This window comes from Coffea arabica, chromosome 2c, assembly GCF_036785885.1.
Source record: "Coffea arabica cultivar ET-39 chromosome 2c, Coffea Arabica ET-39 HiFi, whole genome shotgun sequence".
NCBI lineage: Eukaryota > Viridiplantae > Streptophyta > Magnoliopsida > Gentianales > Rubiaceae > Coffea > Coffea arabica.
Window position 1 is genome coordinate 72,360,002 of NC_092312.1, and position 22,541 is coordinate 72,382,542.

General features: G+C 36.0%; 2 protein-coding genes across 3 annotated transcripts; both read right to left on the minus strand.

Moving 5' to 3' along the window:
* Window positions 1-4,183: 4,183 nt before the first annotated feature.
* LOC113727806 (uncharacterized) lies at window positions 4,184-10,114 on the minus strand. The gene is made up of 8 exons (XM_027252162.2): window positions 9,712-10,114; window positions 9,416-9,483; window positions 6,829-6,895; window positions 6,487-6,641; window positions 6,321-6,391; window positions 5,721-5,789; window positions 5,252-5,352; window positions 4,184-4,740 (listed from the first exon to the last, which is right to left on the minus strand). The coding sequence occupies exons 1-8, from the start codon at window positions 9,991-9,993 to the stop codon at window positions 4,447-4,449; spliced, it is 1,107 nt and encodes a 368-aa protein (XP_027107963.1). The 5' UTR covers window positions 9,994-10,114; the 3' UTR covers window positions 4,184-4,446.
* Window positions 10,115-16,256: 6,142 nt separating this feature from the next.
* On the minus strand, window positions 16,257-21,112 carry LOC113727807 (uncharacterized). Of its 2 annotated transcripts, none has more exons than XM_027252163.2 (9): window positions 20,643-21,112; window positions 18,829-19,356; window positions 18,633-18,698; window positions 18,273-18,442; window positions 18,017-18,173; window positions 17,825-17,924; window positions 17,333-17,736; window positions 17,028-17,132; window positions 16,257-16,921 (listed from the first exon to the last, which is right to left on the minus strand). In XM_027252163.2, exons 1-9 carry the CDS (start codon window positions 20,772-20,774, stop codon window positions 16,640-16,642), a joined length of 1,944 nt encoding a protein of 647 aa, XP_027107964.2. In that variant the 5' UTR covers window positions 20,775-21,112; the 3' UTR covers window positions 16,257-16,639. The 2 variants fall into 2 exon arrangements, with proteins under 2 accessions (XP_027107964.2, XP_027107965.2); XM_027252164.2 differs by having other exon boundaries at window positions 17,825-17,921; window positions 20,643-21,110.
* Between the last annotated feature and the right edge of the window lie 1,429 nt (window positions 21,113-22,541).

The following is a 22,541-nucleotide window of genomic DNA, read 5'->3' on the forward strand; positions in this document are numbered from 1 at the left end:
AATGTAGTAATCTTTCAAATTGTCTAAAATATCCTTATTAAATATCTTGTTATTAATACATTGTTATTAACTACTAACCCACTACATTGAATACATTGAGCTTTTTCAATACTAACCCTGTAACTGATATTAATTAGCACTCTTCGTGATTAGCATAAGAGTATTTTAGGAAATTATTAATCTAAATTTATGTTTCCAACCAAATTAATTATACTTTCTTAATTTGTGTGAAAAAAAAAAAAATCAAAACTAACAAAACGGGACGGAGGAGGGAGTATTACATTTGTGTCAGCATCTATGGATTCTCTCTCTCTCTCTCTCTCTCTCTCTCTCTCGTTTTTGGAGCGTCTTACATTCATGATAGCTACATTAATTGATAAGCTATTAATCACCAATTCTTTTCACTTAAAATCTTTTGTGGGCGCGCGTGGTAGTGTAATCACACACACATATATAATCACAACTTTTTGAAAACTCGACAAATCATTGTACACGCATTATACACTCTGGATTCACTTTAACTTGAACTCCCAATCTCCTATCATCTGATTTTCCTTTCTCCCATTATCCCGTTTTCCTTCCTTATCCAAGTAATGAAACAATTTTGTTGATATAATTGACTAGAACTTCGATCCCAATTAAATTCTTTTACTCCAACAACTTTTCCTCTCCAAGTATATATGGACTAAGTACTAATTCTACGGATCCCCATTGAATTATCTTAAAAATATATTAATGGACAAAATTGAATTGGATAATAAACTTTGGTCAATATATCCCAAAGAGATAACTGCTACAGAATTGGAAACCTACATTTTTTTTCTTATTGAAAAGAACTATGATGGTAAGAAAAAAAAAAACTCACAAGGACCAACAAAAACACAAAAGATCATAAATCAGTAGTGAATTACATTAAATTCAATCTTTATTGCAATTTGAATAAATAATTCCCAACAAATTTTTTTTTTTTTTTTTGGCTATCCACCATGGACAAAAAGTCAAGCTCATCTGAATCAAGTTTAACTGTGACAGTTTTAATCTCTTGACTTCGAAAGCTATAAAGACGAAAGCCTTGATTTTCCCCTTTAAACATAATTTGGTCATTCCCCTATAAATTGTCCCTCCAACTTCGACACTAAATACTTTACTCCATGATTCAACCACTCCATACTCCTTCATCTCCCACAGAGAGCAAAGTTCAGTTGTTTCTTGAGGATAAATGACCACAAAACCAAGAGCTTCCTTATGAACAATACTCTCTACATATTCAGCTACATCGTCCTCATAATGAGGCACTGTAATTTTCTCAAGATCAAAGGCCAAAATCATCGATTCATCCTCGTTGACGCGCCTATAGAACACCATCCAATGGACACAATTGTTAACGAATGCTCTGGTAAAGTAATCACACAAGAACCACGGAAAAGACTGGATTTCAACTTTTCTCCAAGAATCTCTGGTCAATCAATAAACTTCAACCTCTGTAGTTCTATCGTCATTAATTACTACTTGACTCAGCCTTACTAGCACTAATATCTTCATCAATCTCCATTTCAATTATCTCATTGCCATCACCACCAACATCATCATGATCATCACCATCCATATAGTCATTGTCCTCATCCAAGAAATGATCATCATCTTTTTCAATGTACACAATTCTTACGATCTTATAGTCATTTGCTTGGTTGAGATAACCAAATCCAACAGCCAAGGAACTACCTAGCCTATTTGACTCCTTTATGTCAATGTATGAAGAGGAAATGCACTTGTATTTTCCAATACAAGGATTCCATAAATACAAGGTCTTCCCAAAATTATATGCGCCACTCATAAGTACTAAACCATAGGATGAAGAAACATGGAGGCAATGACGAGAATCAAATGTAGATGGAACTCCCATTTTATAGGCAAAATTGGGGTCTTTAGCACAAAGCACATCAGATTTGGCAGGGCTAAAAACCTTGATTGGACCACATAAAATGTACTCATTACCCTCTTCTAGTGGTCAACCCGAATTCAAGCCAAACTGTTGACCGAGCTACTCGAGCGTACATCCCTAGTCGCACCAAATATGAAATATAATAGCATAAAATCTAAACTGACTCTATAAGGTTGCTATAAGGTTTGGAACAAGCAGGCTGAATTTGTCACTGATGCAATTACTTTCAAAACTCACTCTATATCGCTTTCTCTTTCACTCTTAATCTGTCTCTAGAGCTACTGTTTAAATGCCTGGAACGGCCTTAAGCTGCTGAAGGGTGAGTTCTAGAGCAAGACAGTTGCCTCGTAGATGCTAAAATTTCAACTGAAAATTAATAAAGTGTTAGGCTTCGTTATAAATGATGTAATGCCTTGAAAAGTTTGAGACGGTGGGATTGAGTTGCGAAGGTGAATTCTTGTCTTGTTGCGAGTCTGCTTAATGGTGTTTGAGTCGGAAATCACAATTTTCTTTTATTGGCTGTTTTGTCTTGATTCGATGGTGCTTACCAACAGTCATATTGTTTTGTTAATTTAAGATGATATAGAGTTCGATAATATTACATTACATCACATATGTAAATGTAAGTTTAAGGAATTAGATTTCATCACATATATTTCATGTGATTTACCATTCATATATAAAATTTTATTTTTGCCATATATACATTATGAAAATGTGCGTTGATTACTTATCCAGTAGGCCACAAATCAGTTAATGAATGCTATAATGGCCTTAATTACATACTCCTTTTTCCACAATGGTCATATCATATTCAATTTTTTGAAGAAAATAACTTACAAACGTCATTTCTGGTTTGTATTTTTCAGATCATGATGTGCACCAAGCGTGAACCGTAATAGCACAAAATCTAACTGGTTTTGTGCATCTATCTTCTTACCATCTATATTAGCTCATTCAAGAGTACTATAGGATTTTCATTTTTCCTTATCAGACCATGAAAATCTAGATTGAATACTTATCAAACTTGGCTATAAATCATTTAATGAATGCTTGGATTGGGAAATCAAAAGGGTTTTAGTGATCTTATCATTTAATAAATTGGTTTGCTATCTATGACAAACTTCAGACGTTTTTAGGTGTGTTCAGATAATGCCTCTCTCTTTTTGTTTACTGCCCTATAGAAGATAATCAGAGGGCTCAACATATACTGTGAATTTTTAGTATGACATGTTTCAGCGCATTAGAAGGATAAGGGTTTCATAAATGCTGTTTTGCATTTCTGTTGACTGAGAGAACAGATCGCCTAGATTTCAAAACTACTTGAATTTTATGCTATTTCAGGGTCGTTTTGTTTCCAACTTAAGAACATTTTTATTGTACTTTTTGTTCTTTATGTCAGTTCTGTTAGCCTAATTATACTGCTATGAGTAAGATCTCCTGTGGTATGGTCGAACAAAGATTTTCGATTATGTTCAGAATAACAAAATGGTCGCTCCTTGCTTTCACCCAAACCAAATTGCTGTTCTCTTCTACCAAAAACCAAACTGCTACTCTCTTCCTTCTTAACTACACAAAGTATTTGAGAATGAGAGGAATCTCAATTTGTTGAAGTTCCTTCCAGTTTGTACGAGTTTCATATAATTTGCAGGTGGCAATGATGCCATGCGAGCATATTTCGACTCTAATTCCTAGCAGGCGCAATCACGGATCTATGGTCACCAGTTCATGTATATCATCAACCTGTCTCTTCTTTTCCTCAGTTTCTTGATTCTTACTTTCACCAAGTTGAGAAACAAAACTGCTCACATGAGTGACCAAATAAAATAGTAACATTTGAAGAATAATCTCATCCTAATTACAGAAATGGTATACATGGTAGGGTACGAGCAAAAAGTAGAAAAGAAAAGGCTCAGCCAAAGTGCACAACTTTGTAGATCAGAGCTTGAAAGACAAATTGAACTCTCCAGGCCGGGCTTCAAAATCTTGCCTAAAAATGAACCTTAGACAGTAACAACATAAATTTGTACTAGCAGAAAATATTGCTTCTGTGTTTATTTTTCAGCTGTTATATGTCCTAGCCTCCTGGGGTGCCATTAATTGCCACTCTCAAATGTACGCCCAAAACATATTCTCTACTTCAAATCACACAAACACAACCACACACACCATGCACAAAAATGCTTTTGTCTACTCTTCACTGCGGGTACATACTAATCGACTGGGAATCTGAGAAAGAAGTGGAAAAAAATTTATGATCGACAATACATTCTTCACTAATGGTGGCTTAGCTAGTCTGTAACTCATAAACTGATGCGTTTGAATACACATCCTATACCAGTATCATCAACCTGTACCAAACTTCTTCTTTTTTTAATTATTATTTCTAACTAACTCTGCATTCACCAGTGATATAACTAAGGTCACTTTACACAAGAAAATGAAAAGGAAACTACAAAGAAAGAATAACAAAACTTGATCATGATGAGAGATGGAGAAGGAAGTTAAAGCCGATCCATGGGTGTGAAGGGGATGGCTTTATTAATAGAAACGCGGTATCCGACAAAAATTGAAATGCAGAAGGAAACAACAGAGAGGAGAAGAGCAAAGCCACTGGCAGCACCCCAAGCGCTTCCTGATTTTCCTTTAACTGGCGAAGAAGAGCCTGGGGACACATCTAAGGGTACCCAGTCACAGCTGATGGAATAATGAGCTGATCCATGCCATGGATTTCCATCACTGGGGTACCAAAAAGCAGCTGAAAACTTGCCTGATTGACCGATGGTGAATTGTACATCCTACATGCAAAATTAAAAAAAATAAAAAAAAAAATTTAACACAAAATACAGATCCTACATACAAAATCGAGAATTTCATTATGCAAAATTCATTTTTCGCATGCCAAGCAATACTAAAAGCCTTCCAAGGTAGGTAAGCCAGAATATTGTTATTAGTTATCTATTAGAAAAAGTGAAAACATTATTAAATAAACCAACCATCAAGCATAAGACAATCATCAGAAAAGTAACATTATAGCATTCTTCTTCAACTTGGAGAACCATGCAATCAATAATTATTATATGTATATTTGAGCCTCTAATTCAACAGTTTAACTAAAGTCTCTTATGCTAGACGTAACAACAACAAATATTTGACAATTACTGATATGAAATCTGCAGGCATCAAACCCAAGAAAATAAAAGTCCAAGGGCAGCATTACTCTTTAGTCCCATGCATACTGAAATACTGTGGTTTGTGATTCTTCTTCCACAAAATTAGACAACACAAAAGCTAAAAAGCAGGCACAACCTGCTGTAGACTATCCCTGCTTCGGAGAGGCCTGGAAAATTCAAAGTAGTATGTGCCTTTCTGACCGGAAGATGCGTAAGGACTATCTTCTGCAACAAAACCTGTCATGCAAAGGGTAAATTTTATTCAGAAGAAACTGAAAATTCGGTGATAACATCGAAATCAACTGCAACACATATGGCAACAGAACTGGAAACTTATAATTAATTTGAAAACAATGCGACGTAAATTTGAAAATGTTAAATAGCTATCACTGCATCAACTGCCCACGTATGAAGTAATAGCTGCTTCAGCTAACAGCCAACGATGACAGTTTTGATTTCTTTGATAACCGCATAGCTTAAACTGTCACCTAATACTGAGACATTGACTCCTATAAAATTCAAGCATCAGCCTTTTGTCAATTCTAGGCTGACTTTTCCTTGTTTATTTCCTAAATGGAACACATTCCAAACATAAACACATTCACCTGTATGGGTTGTGAAACTGCTATGCCACCATGCACCTCTCCAATCATTCTGTGCAGTGGAGTCATTTCCTGACAAAAGTGAAAATGAGAGAAAGGTAAATGCTTTGCTAGCTTATAGCGATAGAAGCATTTAGATTTGCACAATCCCTTATTGAGGCTATGTAAGATAACAATATTCTCATGCCATGAAGTGAAATAAATGCATCCACAAAGTCCATCAGGGCATTCAGAAATCCTGACATTGTGTAAGAAGAGAATGACAGACAAACATCATATACATGAAAGTTACAGCATTCCCTGTGATTATCCAACTAGTTTATGACGCATAAAAGCATTTCTACTCAGCTAGCAAGCAGTTTCAGGAAAATACTAGAATTTTACATTCAAAATTGTCTTTTATGAAAGTCTTGGAAGTTGTCTAAACACATTGTAAACTTATGCTGCATAGTTCCAACCCATAAGGTAAGCAAAACGTTGATTTTATAAAGTACATGGTGCACTGAAGGGATTCTCCTGGTATTAAAAGATTAAAGACAGAATTCGTCATGCATTACTGATGTCAGAAGAAAGAGATAATGGACTGTCCAATCTCATGATTACCTGATGGACCAATACCATCAAGGTTTCTGCAATGTGGATTCCAGGCATAGGTATCAACTAAATGACCAAATCTGTTTTAGACAAATGAGATTCTTATTAAGGACCAGTCATAGGAATGTCGACTGAATACACCAAAAGGTCAACACAAATCCCGTTTGACATCTACCTGTCACCTCCATTACCCTCTCTGCTGTCTATTGGGTTCCCACCATACAAGCGTCCTGGAACAGCATTTCCAATGGAGAAATGCATGATGTCAACTTCATAGCCACGGCAGCTTGTTTTGTTGCACGTATTTGGTGATTCTTTACATCCACCCATCTTGTTGCATGAAGAAAAATTAACCATTTAGGGAAACAAGATACTAATTAGGTTGGATAAGAGAAAAATAATAAAAAGGGTAAATAATAGTATTAATTGAAATTATAGCCTAAACAAAGTACCAAATAAAGGATAACAACAGAATATATAATATAAGTCACTCAAGTGATCCCACTTTGCTACTTACTCTGTGGTAGGTAGCACTCTCACCAACTTGAAACATAAGTGCCACAGATGGGCATCCATGATTATCTCTGCATCATTAGAAATTCAGAGCCATTTTCAGGAATGAAAATTGAAAACCACATATCATATAGTGTGCCTGCAACTAAAATCATAATACCAGTGAAACAGCTTATACATAACTGCAAGCTAATAGTGCTTCAGATGACAATAGTTCACACCCATTTTCTAAGAGATCAAGATTGACTTCACTAATACATTTGCTCTCATCCTATAATTCCTTATTCTGAACTGCTGCTCCATTGCTTACATATCAACGGCCTCCCAAGAAAAGACATCACAAAATATTGAACCCACAGCAGAATTGGTCTGATTTTACATTAGACTATCTAACTGATATTACAGCTTACTTAGTTGTCCCAGGGATAATAACTGAGACTCAATAAATGGCAGATACCATTTATTTCTCAGTAGTCATCCTAGCTGACATAATAGCACCAAGAAATTTGATCTTAGATAGCATTAGTGTAGCTCATCGTATCAGATATTAGAAAAGATCCATTAAATGGGTTTAATTCTTTCTTCTGGCTCAAAAGCTTTAATCTAATTAACTGCTCTAGAAAGCCTACTAACCTCTTCTATAGAACACCTTAGCAACTTACTATAGAGTGGATATGCAAAAAAAACCATCAGAGGAGATGCAAAACACCCATGTCAAAAGTATGTAAAACTACTAGGTATGATTGAATGTCTGACTAGTCAAACATAGTTCCAAGTTAAAATATACATCTATTCCCAAGCTTAGAATTGAGACTTTGAAACATTAACCAAGGCATACAACATAACCTCAGTCAGTGAGGTTGCAATACTAAAGCAAAACATGCAAAAGACACCTTAAGTTGACCAGGAAAAATAAAGAAATAAATGCAGGATGTCATGGTTAATACTTCCAAAGCCAAAACATGACAACGTTAGAATGTAAGCCAATTCTCATACCATTTGGCAGCTAGCAATTTATGATGAATAGAATTCTTGAATTGGAGCTTAGATTGCTTAGATTTCATAAAATGTGTCTAAAGTTCTATTGTTGGTGAATAGGAGAAATCTTAAATGCTTCTTTGGATACCATATTCTCCTTTATATGAACCAAACAGCCCTGCCAAAATCATGATGTATGAATACAGCTGCAGCAGCAGTGTCCATAAGATTTCAAACACAGATACATGCATTCGTATCGCCAGAAAAGCCAAGGCATCAACAGGATAAGTTTTACTACAAGTACTTGACATGCATTCAGATAACAGCAAGCTCTTTGATTGTTTATTTGGATGGGTACACTTTTTTTAATATTACTTATATACTAAGTGATAAAAAAGGCACAACCACAAAACAGCAAGCTCTTTTAGCCTTTTTGGAAGGGTATACTTATGAAATACAGCCTTACATCAAAACTGAAGGAGGTCACTGTTTCATTATTTAATATGTAAGCAATTAAAATTTAATCTTTAGGCAAAACTGAAACTGCCACCTTGTCAACCAGAATTTGAGCAAAATGTATGAGAAAAGCAAGCATCTTTACTGCACCACAACTTTGACTATATCAGGAGATTTTTTCACGAGTTCAGATTTCTAAACTTAACACAAGGCACCAAAAACAAAAACAAAAAAAAAAAGCATCTCTTGATCTTTTCTAGGTTCTATTCTAATTTATTTTCATACAATCCATTTGAGGTGATTTTATCATTTGTCCAAGTACCTTGTAACAATAGAATTAAGCCACAGTACAGGAGATTCCAAATTTGTCAGACAGACTAGATGCTGTTCTTGCCCGGAGCAACTATTTTTCTGCTCTCCTCCTTTAAGATGAGATAGGCTGCTCCTCTAATTTCTTCATCTCTCTTTGTTTTTATCTCTTTCTGATTTCTCTGTACTCTCCTCCTCCCTCCTAGTGCAATAGAACCATTCCTTTTAGTTTCTTGTTCTCCCTCCTCTTCCTCACTTCTTCGTTTCTTGGCTCAATTTCTACATTCCCCTGTTAGCCTTCTCATGCTTCCTTTTTCTCATGTACTATTAACATATGCTTTTCCAATTCAAATTTCTATTTCTGCACTTTGTTTTTTTGGTTGCTCTGCTTCCCTATCCTAGCCATTTCCAAACTTGGCAGTTACCAGCTCTTTTTCCCCATTTTCCCTTTAAAAGTATCAATGCATCTTGCTTTTCCTCTTATCTGTTTTCATTAGCAGTTTCCATTTGTCATTATGTCCTTAAAATTACTAACGCTTTCACTAGTAATTCTTGTCAGACTAACTCTCATTCATATCTTCTCAAGACTTGACTACATCATAATTAGAAAGGTCAGACCTAACTGACCTTAGCTTTTCATTTCGCGAGTAATGAACCTCAAACCAATTATTCAAAATCCAGCAACATTAGATTTTGCTGCACACCTATTAAAACAAGCTAAATTCTTTGAAGTTAACATTAACAGAACAATCTCAGCTGAACTCGACAACAGAACAAACAGTAGATCACAACAGAAAAGGAATACTAAAAAAATGCCAGAAATCCACCAGCTTAAAATAAAAACAAACCCTTTTGAGTAGATATAGTTCCCATCCACTTGCAACAAGAAGTACATATCCTTCCCATCATGCAAGGCCTACATTCACAATCAATAATCATACTCAAGAAAGAAAAAACACATCCTTTAATCTATATAATTGTTCGTACTATAATTTTACTAATGCCCATCGCTTTCCTTCTCAAAAAAAAAACGAAAGAAAAATAAAAAAGAAAAAACTTTAAGTCGATCCAATCCAAGAAAGTTGAAGAAACGGTTCTTGAAATCGTTTGCGTGTAAAAAGAAGTCAAAGTCAACGGGCACCACCTTAACAGTCATCTTTCCACCTTTGTAGGCATTTTCTTCGTCCGGGTCTAGTGCCGGGAGGAGGGAGAATTCAAACCCATATACATCCTCCCAATCGTCGGCATGGCCATCGAGAGTTACGACTCCGGGCCTGAACTGGGCAGGGACACGGGCCTCCGAGTCGGGCTTGCAGTCCCACTCGCCGGACTCTTCATGGGAGGTCACCAGTTGAAGAACTCCTGTGAAAGCCAAGACGGCGAGGCAGAAGATGAAAAGACAAAGACGCGGACAGAGAAGCGACATCCTAGGAAACGGCGACGTTTTACTGTTTTAGGAGAAAGGAGCTGTTGAGATGATTTTGGTTGGTCTGAACCCGGACCAACAAGTAGCTGCCCATTTAGGACTTGTGTTTTAAATTGACCATACACACAAAGTACAACTGTTTTTATAAAGGATGTTTCGGTTTGTACTTCGTACTACATCAGTTCGTTTATCTAGTAGTATAAGTACATCTGTTTTGGGTCATAATTACATGACACAGTTGGGATTGATTTTTTATGATTTGCCTCATTATGCAATCATTGTGATCTTTCTTTTTGGTTTCAAAGGTTAGTGATTGTAGTGTATCTAAGTATTGGTTTAGGAGCACAAGTTGCACCTACTATAACATGTAATATGGCCCAACTCAAGTCATTGGATTAACATGAATGGACTAGTCATGGTTGATGTCTTAGCTTTGGTGAAAATCTTTCTAATGGGTGTCTCAATTGTGCACTTGTTAACACAAATAATTCACATATAATCTATTGTGCAATGCGGCTTTGTTTGGATTGTGAATTATTTACCAAATTATATCTGCTTACATCATCATTACAATTTCCAACGTACCTTTTTATCTTCCCAATTACCTTTTTATCTCACATACATCACATCACAAAAAGTGCTACAGTAAAAATATCTCAAATAATTCACAATCCAAACAAACCTATATTTATTAACTTTTCTTATATTTATAAATTTTTTCTAATTAATTTTACTTTTCTTTAAAAATTTAACACCTGAACTTCTTCTTAACGAGGCACTAGGTACTCTCATGGAATATTTAAAAACAGAGATTTCGTGGGATGATAAGAGTAGAGATGGAATGATAGGAGTAGAGTAGATCTTTTTCCCTTGTCTTCTTTGGATAAACTTTAGTATGATTAGTAACATACAAGGATAAATAATGTAAAACTCTCTACTACACAATGAAGTTTTTAAACTTTTGGTATAGACAAACTATGTCAATTAAATATATTACTAAATTTACCCTTATTTTACCTGTCAAAATCTATCACTTTTTGTCTTGCATGTTTCTAAAAAAGGGAACTACATCGTTCAACTAGTTTTTTTTTTTTTTTACAATTGTTGAATTCTCTCAAACTATTACTTCCGTGAAACATTTAATTACCTCTTTTTAACTGTTAAACTCTCTTAAATTATTACTTTTCTGCAACAATGGAATGCTTTCAAACTACTTGCATGAATAGTTTTAATCTCTTCAATATATTTTCACATAATATATAGTCTCAAATTCACATTGAAGTTTTTTTGCTTGGTAAATCGGCATTAGCTACGTAGACAATATCAATGTTGAAGTAACTTGCTTTTGCCATAATACTTCAATTTCCAAGAAAAATACCTGGTACTAAAAAATAAGCATTATTTTTGTATAAATATGCGCAAGTTTACCCTACATCTCTTGAACAAAATCAAGAAATGAGTAGAAAAGAAGAAGAAAAACATTACATCTACGACTTTTTTCTTTTAGAACCCAAAATTTTATTACAAGCTACAAAAAGGTGTCGTGTACTCTAGGAAGCTGTTTAAAAACTTGACTCCGACTCGGGTTGACTGAATTTGAATCGAGTTCGAGTGCTTTGATAAGCCAAGCAATTCGAATTCGAGTATCTAGAAACAATACTCGAAAGCCTGCTAAGTCTTATCGAGTTTTTAAATTTTAATTCTTGAGTATATTATTACTATTATAAAATTATCATTATGCCCAAAAGAGTGATTGAATTTACAAAATGGTTCAAGTCGTATGAAAAATTTTAAAGGGGAATAATATCTTTTCACTCAAAATTTATCAAGAAAGTAAAATTTTTTAACTTGAACTCGATCGAGTTCGATAAGGCTCGCATTAACTTGAGCCCTTGACTTGAACCTATGCGAATCGAGCTTGAGTTCTATGAGCAAACATTGAACTTGAGCTCAAGCTCTAATAATACTACTCGCTCGAGCTCGAGTATCCTTCTTGCATGTCAAGTATACTCAAACTTGATTCGACTCGATTATATCCCTAGTGTATTTTGGTAGTCTAAACCGGCTTGCTTCAAAAGGTGTTTGAGCCATATGGACATCAATCCATGAACTACTCAGATTACAAAGATCATGTTCTTGAAGAAATAATATAGCCTTCAGATGAATCACAATTTTCTTGCTTTTTCATATTTTTTATTTATAATTAATTTCTTTTTTGTTTGAAAGATAATTAATTTCTTCTATCATAGGATTTCCTAACAAGAGATTCTCCGCTTCTAGGTTTTCCCTGTCAAGAGTTTCTTTTTTTTTTATCCCCTTGCTAAAAATGGGCTTTCAAAGCCGGGAGCATGTTCATTGTAAAGCCCGTCGGAAAAGAAATAACGTAAGAAGTCCAATTTGAATTTCTAACTTCGTACTGTGGAATTGGGCTGACCTATTCCAATTTCCCTGTAAAAGAGACTAATATTTCCAATTAGGTCCCATTGGACAAATGCACCACTGGACCCCAACTAAAAGAAACAATGTAGAGAAATGGACTAAGCAAATTACAACTAGCCTCTTTTAGTAGTTTTCTTCAAAAGGGCACTGCATTCATGAGCCCACATTGGAAGAACCAAATAACGAACGATAGCACATTCAAGCTATGGGCTGCTAGCCTGCTAAGCACTTTAGGTCATTTGTTAGCTTAAAATAAATTTGTTTTTGAATTGAATCAATTTTCCTGCGAAAGTATAAAAAGTAAAAGAGGTTGTCAATCCCATCTGCAAATGCAAAACTCAGACTTTAAAAAATACTTTATTTTATATTATGCCCTTTGCAACAAAATATACAGCGTGATGAAGATGTAAAAATATACCAACGAGACATTTAGGTGAGAGGGTTGAGTTGAGTGATAGGGTCGGAGGAATTGTAAGTCGAAGGTTATGAATTCAAGGTCTTTCACTTAAATTTAAAAGAAAAAGAAAAAGAAAAAGCGAGACATTTAGGGAAAATTTAGAAGGAATACAAGGATAGAAACAATTATGCTACATTTTAAAGGAATATCATAGCTTAAATTTGCTAATTGGTTTTCAAAAAGTTTCTTGAAAAATGGAGACAAGTTCAAGGGGGGGGGGTGAAGGGACTACTATCCTAGTCATATCAATATTGCATGAAAACAAATTTGTTATGCAATATAAATGTATTATGAGCAAGAGGAAGATCTTTGTAAATTTACAAAAATAAATATTTAAAAAAAACCAAAAGGAAAGTGATATTATCAAATTTTTAATGGTTTCCCCTTTCTCTTTTTAGATTTAGAAGGCTTTTTACTTCAACAAGTCCACATGGTCCTCAAACCGAATGCCTTTCCTTTTTTATCTTTTGCTTTTGCCCTTTTCTCTCCTTTTTCTTTTCTTATGTTCCCCTCCACTTAGAAATATTCCCAGAGAGATATCATGCTAGTTCTTCTGGTGAATCACATATCCAAATTTTTGTATCCAGCCTAATAGTAATACTTAATAATTTTCAATTTCCTACAAAGAAAAATATAAAATCCGATCTAAAATAAACAAACGTATCAGTCACACATGTAGCCCCCAGGCAGCTCAGTCGGTCACGCTTTCCTCTTTAGGGACGTTGTCCGATCTTGGGTAACCAAGGTTCGAATCTGCCTGGAGTTACTATGTTCGGAGTGGAGTGGGGCCTCCTCTCCCGGACCGCAGGGGATTAGTCGGGCCCCGTAAAAATTGATCCGGACACCTCTGTGTCGATAAAAAAAAAAATCAATCACACATGTAGAGCAATGCAATAAGGGCTCGCACAGTATCAGTCATACATGTAGAGCAATGCAAATGGTACAATTAAATTATTTCAAACGGCTTGTTAATCCACAGTAACCCCAAATCCAATCGAGGCAAGCATTCCTTAGGTTCCAAATCCCAACTCCAGGACCATGATTAGAGCGTCCTAACTTCTAGGGGCATACCAATATATCATCATCTACCGAGAAATCAATAAGGCTCGCAAATATAGAGCTACTAATGTACTTCCTCCGTTCCACTGAAATTATCATACTTTCCTTTTTTGGCTATCCAAAAATGTTTGTCATATTTGATATTTCTAATTACTTTATACTCTGAAATTTCCCTTATGTCCTTCATGAATGATGCATAAAGACAAATATGATGGGATTACTTTCTACTTTTTATTTTGATCAGCACGTCATTAAGAGTAAAAGTGGAACAAAAGAATTTTTTTTTTGGTGAAGCATGTAATATATAAAAAGTATATACTCCCAAACATGACTAAATATATGGGACAGAGAGAATATTAACAACATAGCGATTGGATAGTTTTGCTCGAGTAAAAGTGAAATGGAGTAAAATAATTGGACTTGAACTGATCAGACTCGAGTTTGAACTCGGGTAAAGTAGAATAAATTTCAATTCAACAAATTCAGAACATGAATTGTTTGAACTCGAACTCGAACTGGAACTACTGAGTGCTGCTTCATGGAAGGTGAAACAGAAACAGTAGTACTAGGCGGAGGAGAGATGAATGAAATGAAATTGCAGCAAAGATAGAAATAAACTAATAATATATGAAAAAAAGAAGTACGTGGGTGACGTGATGAATCAGAAGGGGCGGTCAAATCATGGCAAATTGGGGACAAGACGTTTGATGGGTTGCATTTGTTTACGTTATATAATCGACAAAGGGCAGTAGATGACGTGGGTGACAGATTGGACAGCTGAATTTGACCCCACAGCCTCACTCCCACGACAGCATCCCGCGGGTTGCACGGGAGCCTTCTTTTTTTCCTTTCTCTTCTTTCCTTCCTTCCTTGATTATGGCTTTTTGCTCAGCCAACGTCACACTACTGTCTCTCTCTCTCTCTCACACACACTCACGCAGTACGAAGATTTCTGTGTTCGTCTCTGTGTGATTTGTTTTTTTTTTTTTTTCTTTTATTGTGGGGGTGGGATTTTGTTGTGACAGGGGAATCTAATCCAGCTCTTTTGTGCCGAGGGTGCGCCCTTAGCAGTTGACTGCCCTACAGTTGTTTTTTCTTTCGAATTGTTGTTGCTTTCACGATTTATCTAGTACGTAAACGTAAATTTTTTTTTTTTAAAAAATTCCTCATCTATCAAATGATTTAAAAAACTAAAGAAAAGAAAAGCAAAAGGCTTTTGATTACTAGTACAAATTTTGCAAGAGTTTTTCTTAAAATCGATACAACATTCTCTCTCTCTCTCTCTCTCTTTTTTTTTTTTTTATTTTATAATAAGGGAACCCGCAGCTGATATCCAAAAGTGTGCATTAAACAAATTCCACTCCGTGCAATAACTTGCCAATTACACGAAGGAGAAAGATGTACTAAACAAATCCCGTCAGACGGATGTCGCAAGATAAGTTAAAATTCCCGTTAGCAAGAAGGCATGACATGACGCAAACTCTATCATTTCGACCAACTCAAGGGATATTCTTTTTTTTTTTTAAAACTTCATTCTTGAATTTTAACTGCATTCATTAAGTCAAATTTTAACTTCTTGTAATTGCTAGACCTGGGATTGATTTCGAAAGTTTGGAACATGATACAGAGAAGTATGTGCATGAATTCGTATGGACATTTGACTCTTAGTTATCGTGCATAATAAAATGATCAGTGTGGTTCATAGTATGCATGAATTGTGCTTCTGCCTACTTGTTATTAGCACTAACAGAATCATGTGAAATGTGAACTTATGGCATGAGAAAAAATTTCATACTGCAACCATATCCGATTCCAACAGACAAATGTTATTGCGTCGATTGCAGATTTGTATGCCATGAAAATAGCCAGAATAAAATAAACCGCACTGCAAGGTAAGGCAAATAAGGTGATTCACAGAATCATGGGGAACAATACAAGAACAAGCAACAAATTAGCTAGCAGTGTATTCCTGTCTACAGCAAAGCTCTCGTTTGGATTGCTATTTTCTAGAGTTTTTATATGAAAATATATTGCAGCGATTTAATGTCTATAAGGTAAAAAGTTAGCTAAAAAATATAATACTCGGGAAAAACGAAAAAATCTTTTGATAGAAAACTACAACCCATGCATGCAAAGAAAACAATGAACACAGTTCAGCTGATATTATGCCTTTTCTCGTGTGAGGTTGCCCACTAACACGAATTTGCAAGCACAATTTATGCAATGATATTAAGCATGATATGAATAACTTCTGTTTTAGGGGTGCACCAGTTGAATTTTTGATCATACAAACAAAACCAACCACAAGAACAAAGTTTTTTTTTTTTTTTTTTTGGCTTTTGCAGCATATTATATCCAGGGTCACAGAAGTCGAAACGAAGGCTCAGTTACATGTCTTCCCAAACGAAGGAACATAATACTATAATAGTTAGACTGAGCCATGTCTTCTCAAAACAAGGAGTTTGTGATGCGATGAACAAAATCACAGATGATGAAAGACTAGCTCTAAGTCTAACTAGGTGAAAAACTAACCACCTACACAGCTCTCAGAACCTATAAACAAGAAAGAGAAAGGGTTGCAGATAAACTACTTTGAACGTACAAAGACATCAGACGCGAGCGGAAATTGGCAAGAAAAATTCCGTCATTCCTGTCAGCACCATTTCCCCACTCTCCTCCTTTACAGTGAATCTACAATTTGCCATTGCCGCTTCCTGGACCTCCCAGTGATAGAACAACCCCTTGAAGTTCACTCTTGAGGTTTGGCTCTGTATTGGAGGATGGAGGCGATCTAACGGCTGAAATTGGTCTTCTAACTTCGGCTAGTTGAAATTCTGGAGCATATTGCTTTGTCGGCTGCTGAGATTGCCTTAATGCACCAAGACTTGAATGACTTGCACTAGAATTTACTTGGTTTCTGAGTGATGAAGGCCTCTGACCAAGATTTACCCCTCTTGGCACAAGATAAGGTCCCTTTACCATGAAATGGAGGATCACCTTGAGGTTCAGACACTTATGAACAAGAACCGAAAGAGAGAGAGAGAGAGAGTTACCGCAGAATTAAACTCCGGAAACTTACCGGGGCAAACAGGACTCCTCTGAAAGTCCTACCATTAACCGTGGCAGTCATCAGATAACCAGAATCAAATTCACCATCAACATTGCCACGAACTTCAGCTCCAATCTAGAGGGCATTATTTTGCCAGTGCATAAGTTCATGAACTAAAAGGTATTCAAACAGTACCTAGACTAGTTTTTCTAAAAGCAGATTACAATGCACTTAACTCATCTGAGAGTATGGAAGGAAATATGAAATAAGAACCCATGTAGAGATTAATCAGTCTAATGATACTCCAACTATTGGAGATCATAACCTCAACATACCAAGTTTTGAAACTGTCCTGGCTCCAGGGATCTCTGCCCATCTGCTGAAAAATGCAACTCATGTTTACGAAAATTAACAGCTTGTAGATTGTGCAGTTTCGACTGATCTGGATGCTCTCCAAAAACATGCAACTCTTGTCTAGTCCGTGGGGTGATGATTCTGGGGTTTGGCTGGTTCAGAGGAACATGATTTGACTGCAAACTCGCTGGAGTTGCACAGTACTGCTTAAATATCGGAAGCACCTGAGGACTGACTTCTGTGCATTTCTTGATAGGAGTCTGTTCCTGATCAGATTGAGAAGGAGATGAACTTTGGGAGAGTGAAAGTGAATGCTCTTCAGCGTCTGACGCGATACCATACATCTTTAAGTTGTTTGTCCTCCTTTTTTTCATTTGAAAAGCATCTTAAACAAAGGATAAAAGTTTCTGTTAGGCATGCTTTTACAATATCCTCGCATGTTGAGCTAAATAATATTCCCACAACAAGCCAACCTGTATCCATGCAGAAAGACTTCTTTGGCAATGGTTTCAATTCTTCGGCATCCTTTATGAACAAAGTTTCACTGGTGGCCATCAGCAGTGTTCTTTTCTGCTGACAAATAATAGAAATCTATTATTTAGCAGAGATTACATAAGAAAATTGGAAATGGAGTAAAAAGTATTGATTTTGTAGCTGTCCCCTACCAAACCATTCTCTGCTTCTCTGAGAAACCTCTTACGTTCTTGATTACATTGGTTGCCAGAAGTTTTATAGAACGGCATCTTATACAGTCCATTGGCATAGTCAACTCCAAGCTGCAGGATGAGTAGCTCATTGAGCGGATGCTCATCCTCACCACAACTGCAGGATTGAATCAAATGCATATCAGTAACACATTATAAGCATTCACAATTGGGAGAAGGGCTTGTACATGATTTTTTTTTAAATCTATAGCATCACCCTCCAAAAACTGTTACTGTGTCCAAATTGGTCACAACAGCTGTATGGGAAAATCTTCCTCGTGGTTTTTGGCCACATATGTCCAGTTGACTCCATGAGCAGGAAACTATATCAAGAATCCAGACATCATTGTAGTATTGCTTGTGCGCTACCCCGCCAATCACATACACCTGAAAAGCAGAATACGATCACCACCAGTTTTTTGTTTGGAATGGTGATTCAGCTAGCTTAAAGAAAAAATGCTTGCACTGCATTCCAGTTTCCATAGAAACAACAACATTTACTAGTAAACCATCGGATAATGAATTGTTTTCCTCCTCAGATACCACTATTTATTTCAAGATCAATTAAAGGACTTGCCTTTGTTTCTATATTTACAGAAGAATGACCTGCTCGAGCACCAGGTGAAGACCCCTGAATATCCATCTGGTATAGCCACGAACAAAACCATTAGCTTATATTCAAATGTGATGCAAGCTTTTCAATTTCATTAGCGTTCAGCTTGACTTCAAGCTAACAATAGAGCAAGTAAAATGAAGAAGGATAGAATCTGTACCCTTGACCAAGTTAATGTATCCATATCAAGCATATCGACATCACCTTGGTATCGATCACCAGAGTCTCCACCATACAAGATAAGCCTGTTACTGATGGCAACAGCACTGTGACTATCCCTAGGGACAGGAACATTTCCCTTTACCTCTGGGGAAGCCCACCTCATAGTTTTAAGATCTAGAACATGCAAGTCATTCAAATAGTTCGCTTCCCCCTCTCCACTTCCCCCAAATATCAGCAATTTTTCATCACCAACAAGTGTAGCTGTATGGCTTTCACGTGGGGAAGGCGGAGTTCCTTTGCATTCAGGATATGTCCACTCTTTAGACCTGAGATCTAGTACATACAGATCATTAACTTTTTTCGAACCATTTGTACCCCCAAAGACAATCATCTTGTACCCAACTATTACAGCACTGTGGCTGTCTCTTGGTCCCGGACCCTGTCCCTTGGTCACCAGGGTGCTCCAATCCATTGTCTCCAGATTTAGTACAAGAACATCGCTAAAATGCATCCCGCCACAACATCCCTGAGATGAAGGGAATTAGAATATTTAGAATGCAGCACAATCAGGAAGATGTTTGCTCATGCATCCTTTGAAATAGAACAGTCCCTAGACTAATTTGAAGATAACATGTCTCAATTGGCTGGACTTAGCAAGTACAGCAAACTACTTAAGAAATGGACTAATCCCATAGGCCAACCATGGTTACTAGTTTGACTTTCAAATCCTTTTTGCTGACAGCATAATTAGTAAAATAACACCACCTTACAAGAAAATGAAAGTAGGCATCCTGATCTAACTTTCTTTATTCCAAAAGAACATAATTCTTTTGAAGTGTGGATAGGTGACATGAAGTGTGGAAGAAAGAAATGGTCATTCTTTCAGAAGCATAATTGTGCATTGGGTGAGAACGCCACAAAGTAACAAGGATAAACGAATACCAGATTTATGATAAAAAAAGAGGTAAAGAACATACCAAAACATAACATGATCAAGAAGATAATTATAAAGGAGGAAAGAAAAAGCTAGAAATAGAGCAAAAGAAATCAGCATAACTCCTCCTAATCAGGGTTGAAGATGTTATTGAGTCAAAGCTGGAAAGAAAGTAGCGATCGTTGAATGCTACGTTAACAATAAATAAATAGGCACGTATTACGTGGATACAACAAAACCGCACATTGATAGAAGACCAGATTAGTTGAACTGAATTCGTATTGCCTCAGATTGAAGAGAATGTAGGCACAAAACCAATCATGAGAATTCAGATTGAAGAGATTGCCTCAGGATGGCTGGACTAATTTCGAAGAAAAAACGAAATTAAAATGCAAGAGCAAAAGGAACACATGCCATAAACGATAGTTCAACTTGAAGAGAGCCTAACACGTTACTTTCAGCTTTCAAGTCATACAAGGAGCTGAATTTGAAGCTCCACCAAATGCAGACTACAGTATACCAAACAAAGATGATAAAAGAGGAAAGTATAAAACCGTTGGAGAAAGTGCATCCACTGCTTACCCGAAGAAAACCCAAGTCCCAAAAGAGAAAAGGGACAGCTAGAACAAACTTAAACCAGGAAAAAAAGAAAAAAAACCTTGAAACAAACAACAAATAGAAAACACTGCTTAATTTAGCATGGCAAACATTGTCAGAATGATTCAAGAAGCATAAAAAAAGCAAACCAAGTACATATTTCTACCAGAAATCACAGAGCCAAGCATACATGAACAAAGAAATGAGCACCAAATATAGCATAACCATCACAGAGAAATCAGAAAGTAATGTGGTTTGCTAGTATTAAACATCATACGTACCCCAAAGATGTAGACTAAACCATTGGAATAGCAAGCAGAATGCCCCCATCTTTCAGAAGGACTGACACCAATAACCTTTGGAGATAACCACATTGCCTTCTTCCTTGCAATTTCACCTCCTAGAGACCCCATATTCTCTTTTCCTCACTTTGATCAGATTAGTTCAAGAAAACTGAAAGCCAGAACAGCACATGGGTTGGGTTGACAAGATGAAGATACAAATAAGTAGTAAGAACTAGAAACAAAAAAAGAAAAAGAGAAATACAATGCCACTAATAAAGAGTCAAAAGAGGACATGAACAAGCCAAGTGACATATCAACTATCAGTGTCAATAGACATGAAAAGATGGGCGCTTTCAAGTCCAAATCACTGTGGCACCAATAAAAAAACACAAGGACCTCGGGTGACCAGGACACATGCATTTACACTTTCTCTTATCATCACCTGCTCAGAATTACATCAATCTTCTTTTCTTTTCTTACTGTTGATTGAGTAGTAATCAATAGGCGAATGAATGCATGTACTACTACTATTGGAATCAGTTTCAAAACAATGCTGATAAAGTAAAGCAAGTGTTCCGAGGGAGTAAAAGAGATAGTAAATGTGATGGGCTGATGATCCTTATCTTTTGCTTTGTAGCTAGTTTGTCAAGTCTATTGTTTGTTTATTAATATCTCTACTTTACCAACTTTGTCTAACTGAAAATGATGAAGTTTGGGAGCATTGGGTTGTGGGAAATGACGGGAAGGTGTTATCCCTTACCAGTTATGTTTGAGTTTTTTGCCACCATCGGTCTACCACTCGAACACACATGACAAACATGTAGGTGTCTATATTCTATACACAGACTTAGTCTCCAGACCACTCGTGATTACAATTGCATAACCTCCATCAGATGCACTTTATTAAGGTTCAGATAAAGAAGTTTTAGAATCTGCAAGTGCATGGTTATAGTTTAGTAATAGTATAGTATAGTATAATGGAGTCATCCAAATAGACTTTTCCGATTTTATCTTTCTTTGTTTTCAAACTATTGCTTTTTAATAGTCGTAAAGCATGTGTTTTTGGATAGAAAATTATTTGAAATAAATACATAATGTATATATATATAAACATTTTTTGTGGTATAATATGTATGCAATATAAAAGTGCTTGAGAGTATGAAAGGTAATTACAAAACATATCTATAATGCTAGTTTTTTTTCTTTCAAGAAATAGACTGTCCAAACAAACTTATATAACTTCAAGAACTTTTCTTTTGACAATTTTTTCCATGATTAATGTGTTTGGATTGTCATGTTTTTCCAAAAAAAATTTATGTTTTTGTAAATCCATTTCTTAATCATCATTTTATCTCATATATACCAAATCACTATATTATTTTTTATATAAAAATTTTAAAAAAATTAGCAATTCAAACGGGCTTAGTCAACATTTTATATTCCAACAAAGAATTACAAATCACCTTCCATACGGAACAGAAACCAGGGGAAAATAAATTGCCTTCACTCCATGGTACTTATGATTCTTAATTACTTACTTCTCCATTTCTCCTTTCTATGTGAGGTAATCTAGGGATTGATGGATGGAAGTTTATGCATCCATCCAACTCAAATTTCTAGGTGGTCTAGAGATGTGCATTTCGAAATATGTCTATTCTCAAGGTCTTTGGTGGGACTATGTGCTTTGTGCAATAATCAAAATTCATTCGAGTTTTGGGAACTGAAATACTGCTGTTTCATCTTCTTTTTTAAAATGAACTGCCGCTTTCTTCAAAAAGCTTGGAAGTTTTCCTCCACGAATCCTTGCATCTTTGCTGGGTGACGAGGTTTTCCTCGACCATCTTCCTTTTCTATGTTCGTTTGGTGAAGAACCAAACCATGGAAATGTTTAGAGCG

Excerpts from the sequence above, each read along its gene's own strand:
- LOC113727806 (XM_027252162.2), bottom strand. The coding sequence starts at position 9,993 with ATGTCGCTTCTCTGTCCGCGTCTTTGTCTTTTCATCTTCTGCCTCGCC. Across the intron at positions 6,392-6,486 it reads GAGGGTAATGGAGGTGACAG|ATTTGGTCATTTAGTTGATA; the intron begins GTAGATGTCAAA and ends TGTCTAAAACAG. Across the intron at positions 5,790-6,320 it reads TGATGGTATTGGTCCATCAG|GAAATGACTCCACTGCACAG; the intron begins GTAATCATGAGA and ends CACTTTTGTCAG.
- LOC113727807 (XM_027252163.2), bottom strand. The coding sequence starts at position 20,774 with ATGGGGTCTCTAGGAGGTGAAATTGCAAGGAAGAAGGCAATGTGGTTA. Across the intron at positions 19,357-20,642 it reads GTTTAGTCTACATCTTTGGG|GGATGTTGTGGCGGGATGCA; the intron begins GTACGTATGATG and ends CCTTCATCTCAG. Across the intron at positions 18,174-18,272 it reads ACAGTAACAGTTTTTGGAGG|TTGTGGTGAGGATGAGCATC; the intron begins GTGATGCTATAG and ends TCAATCCTGCAG.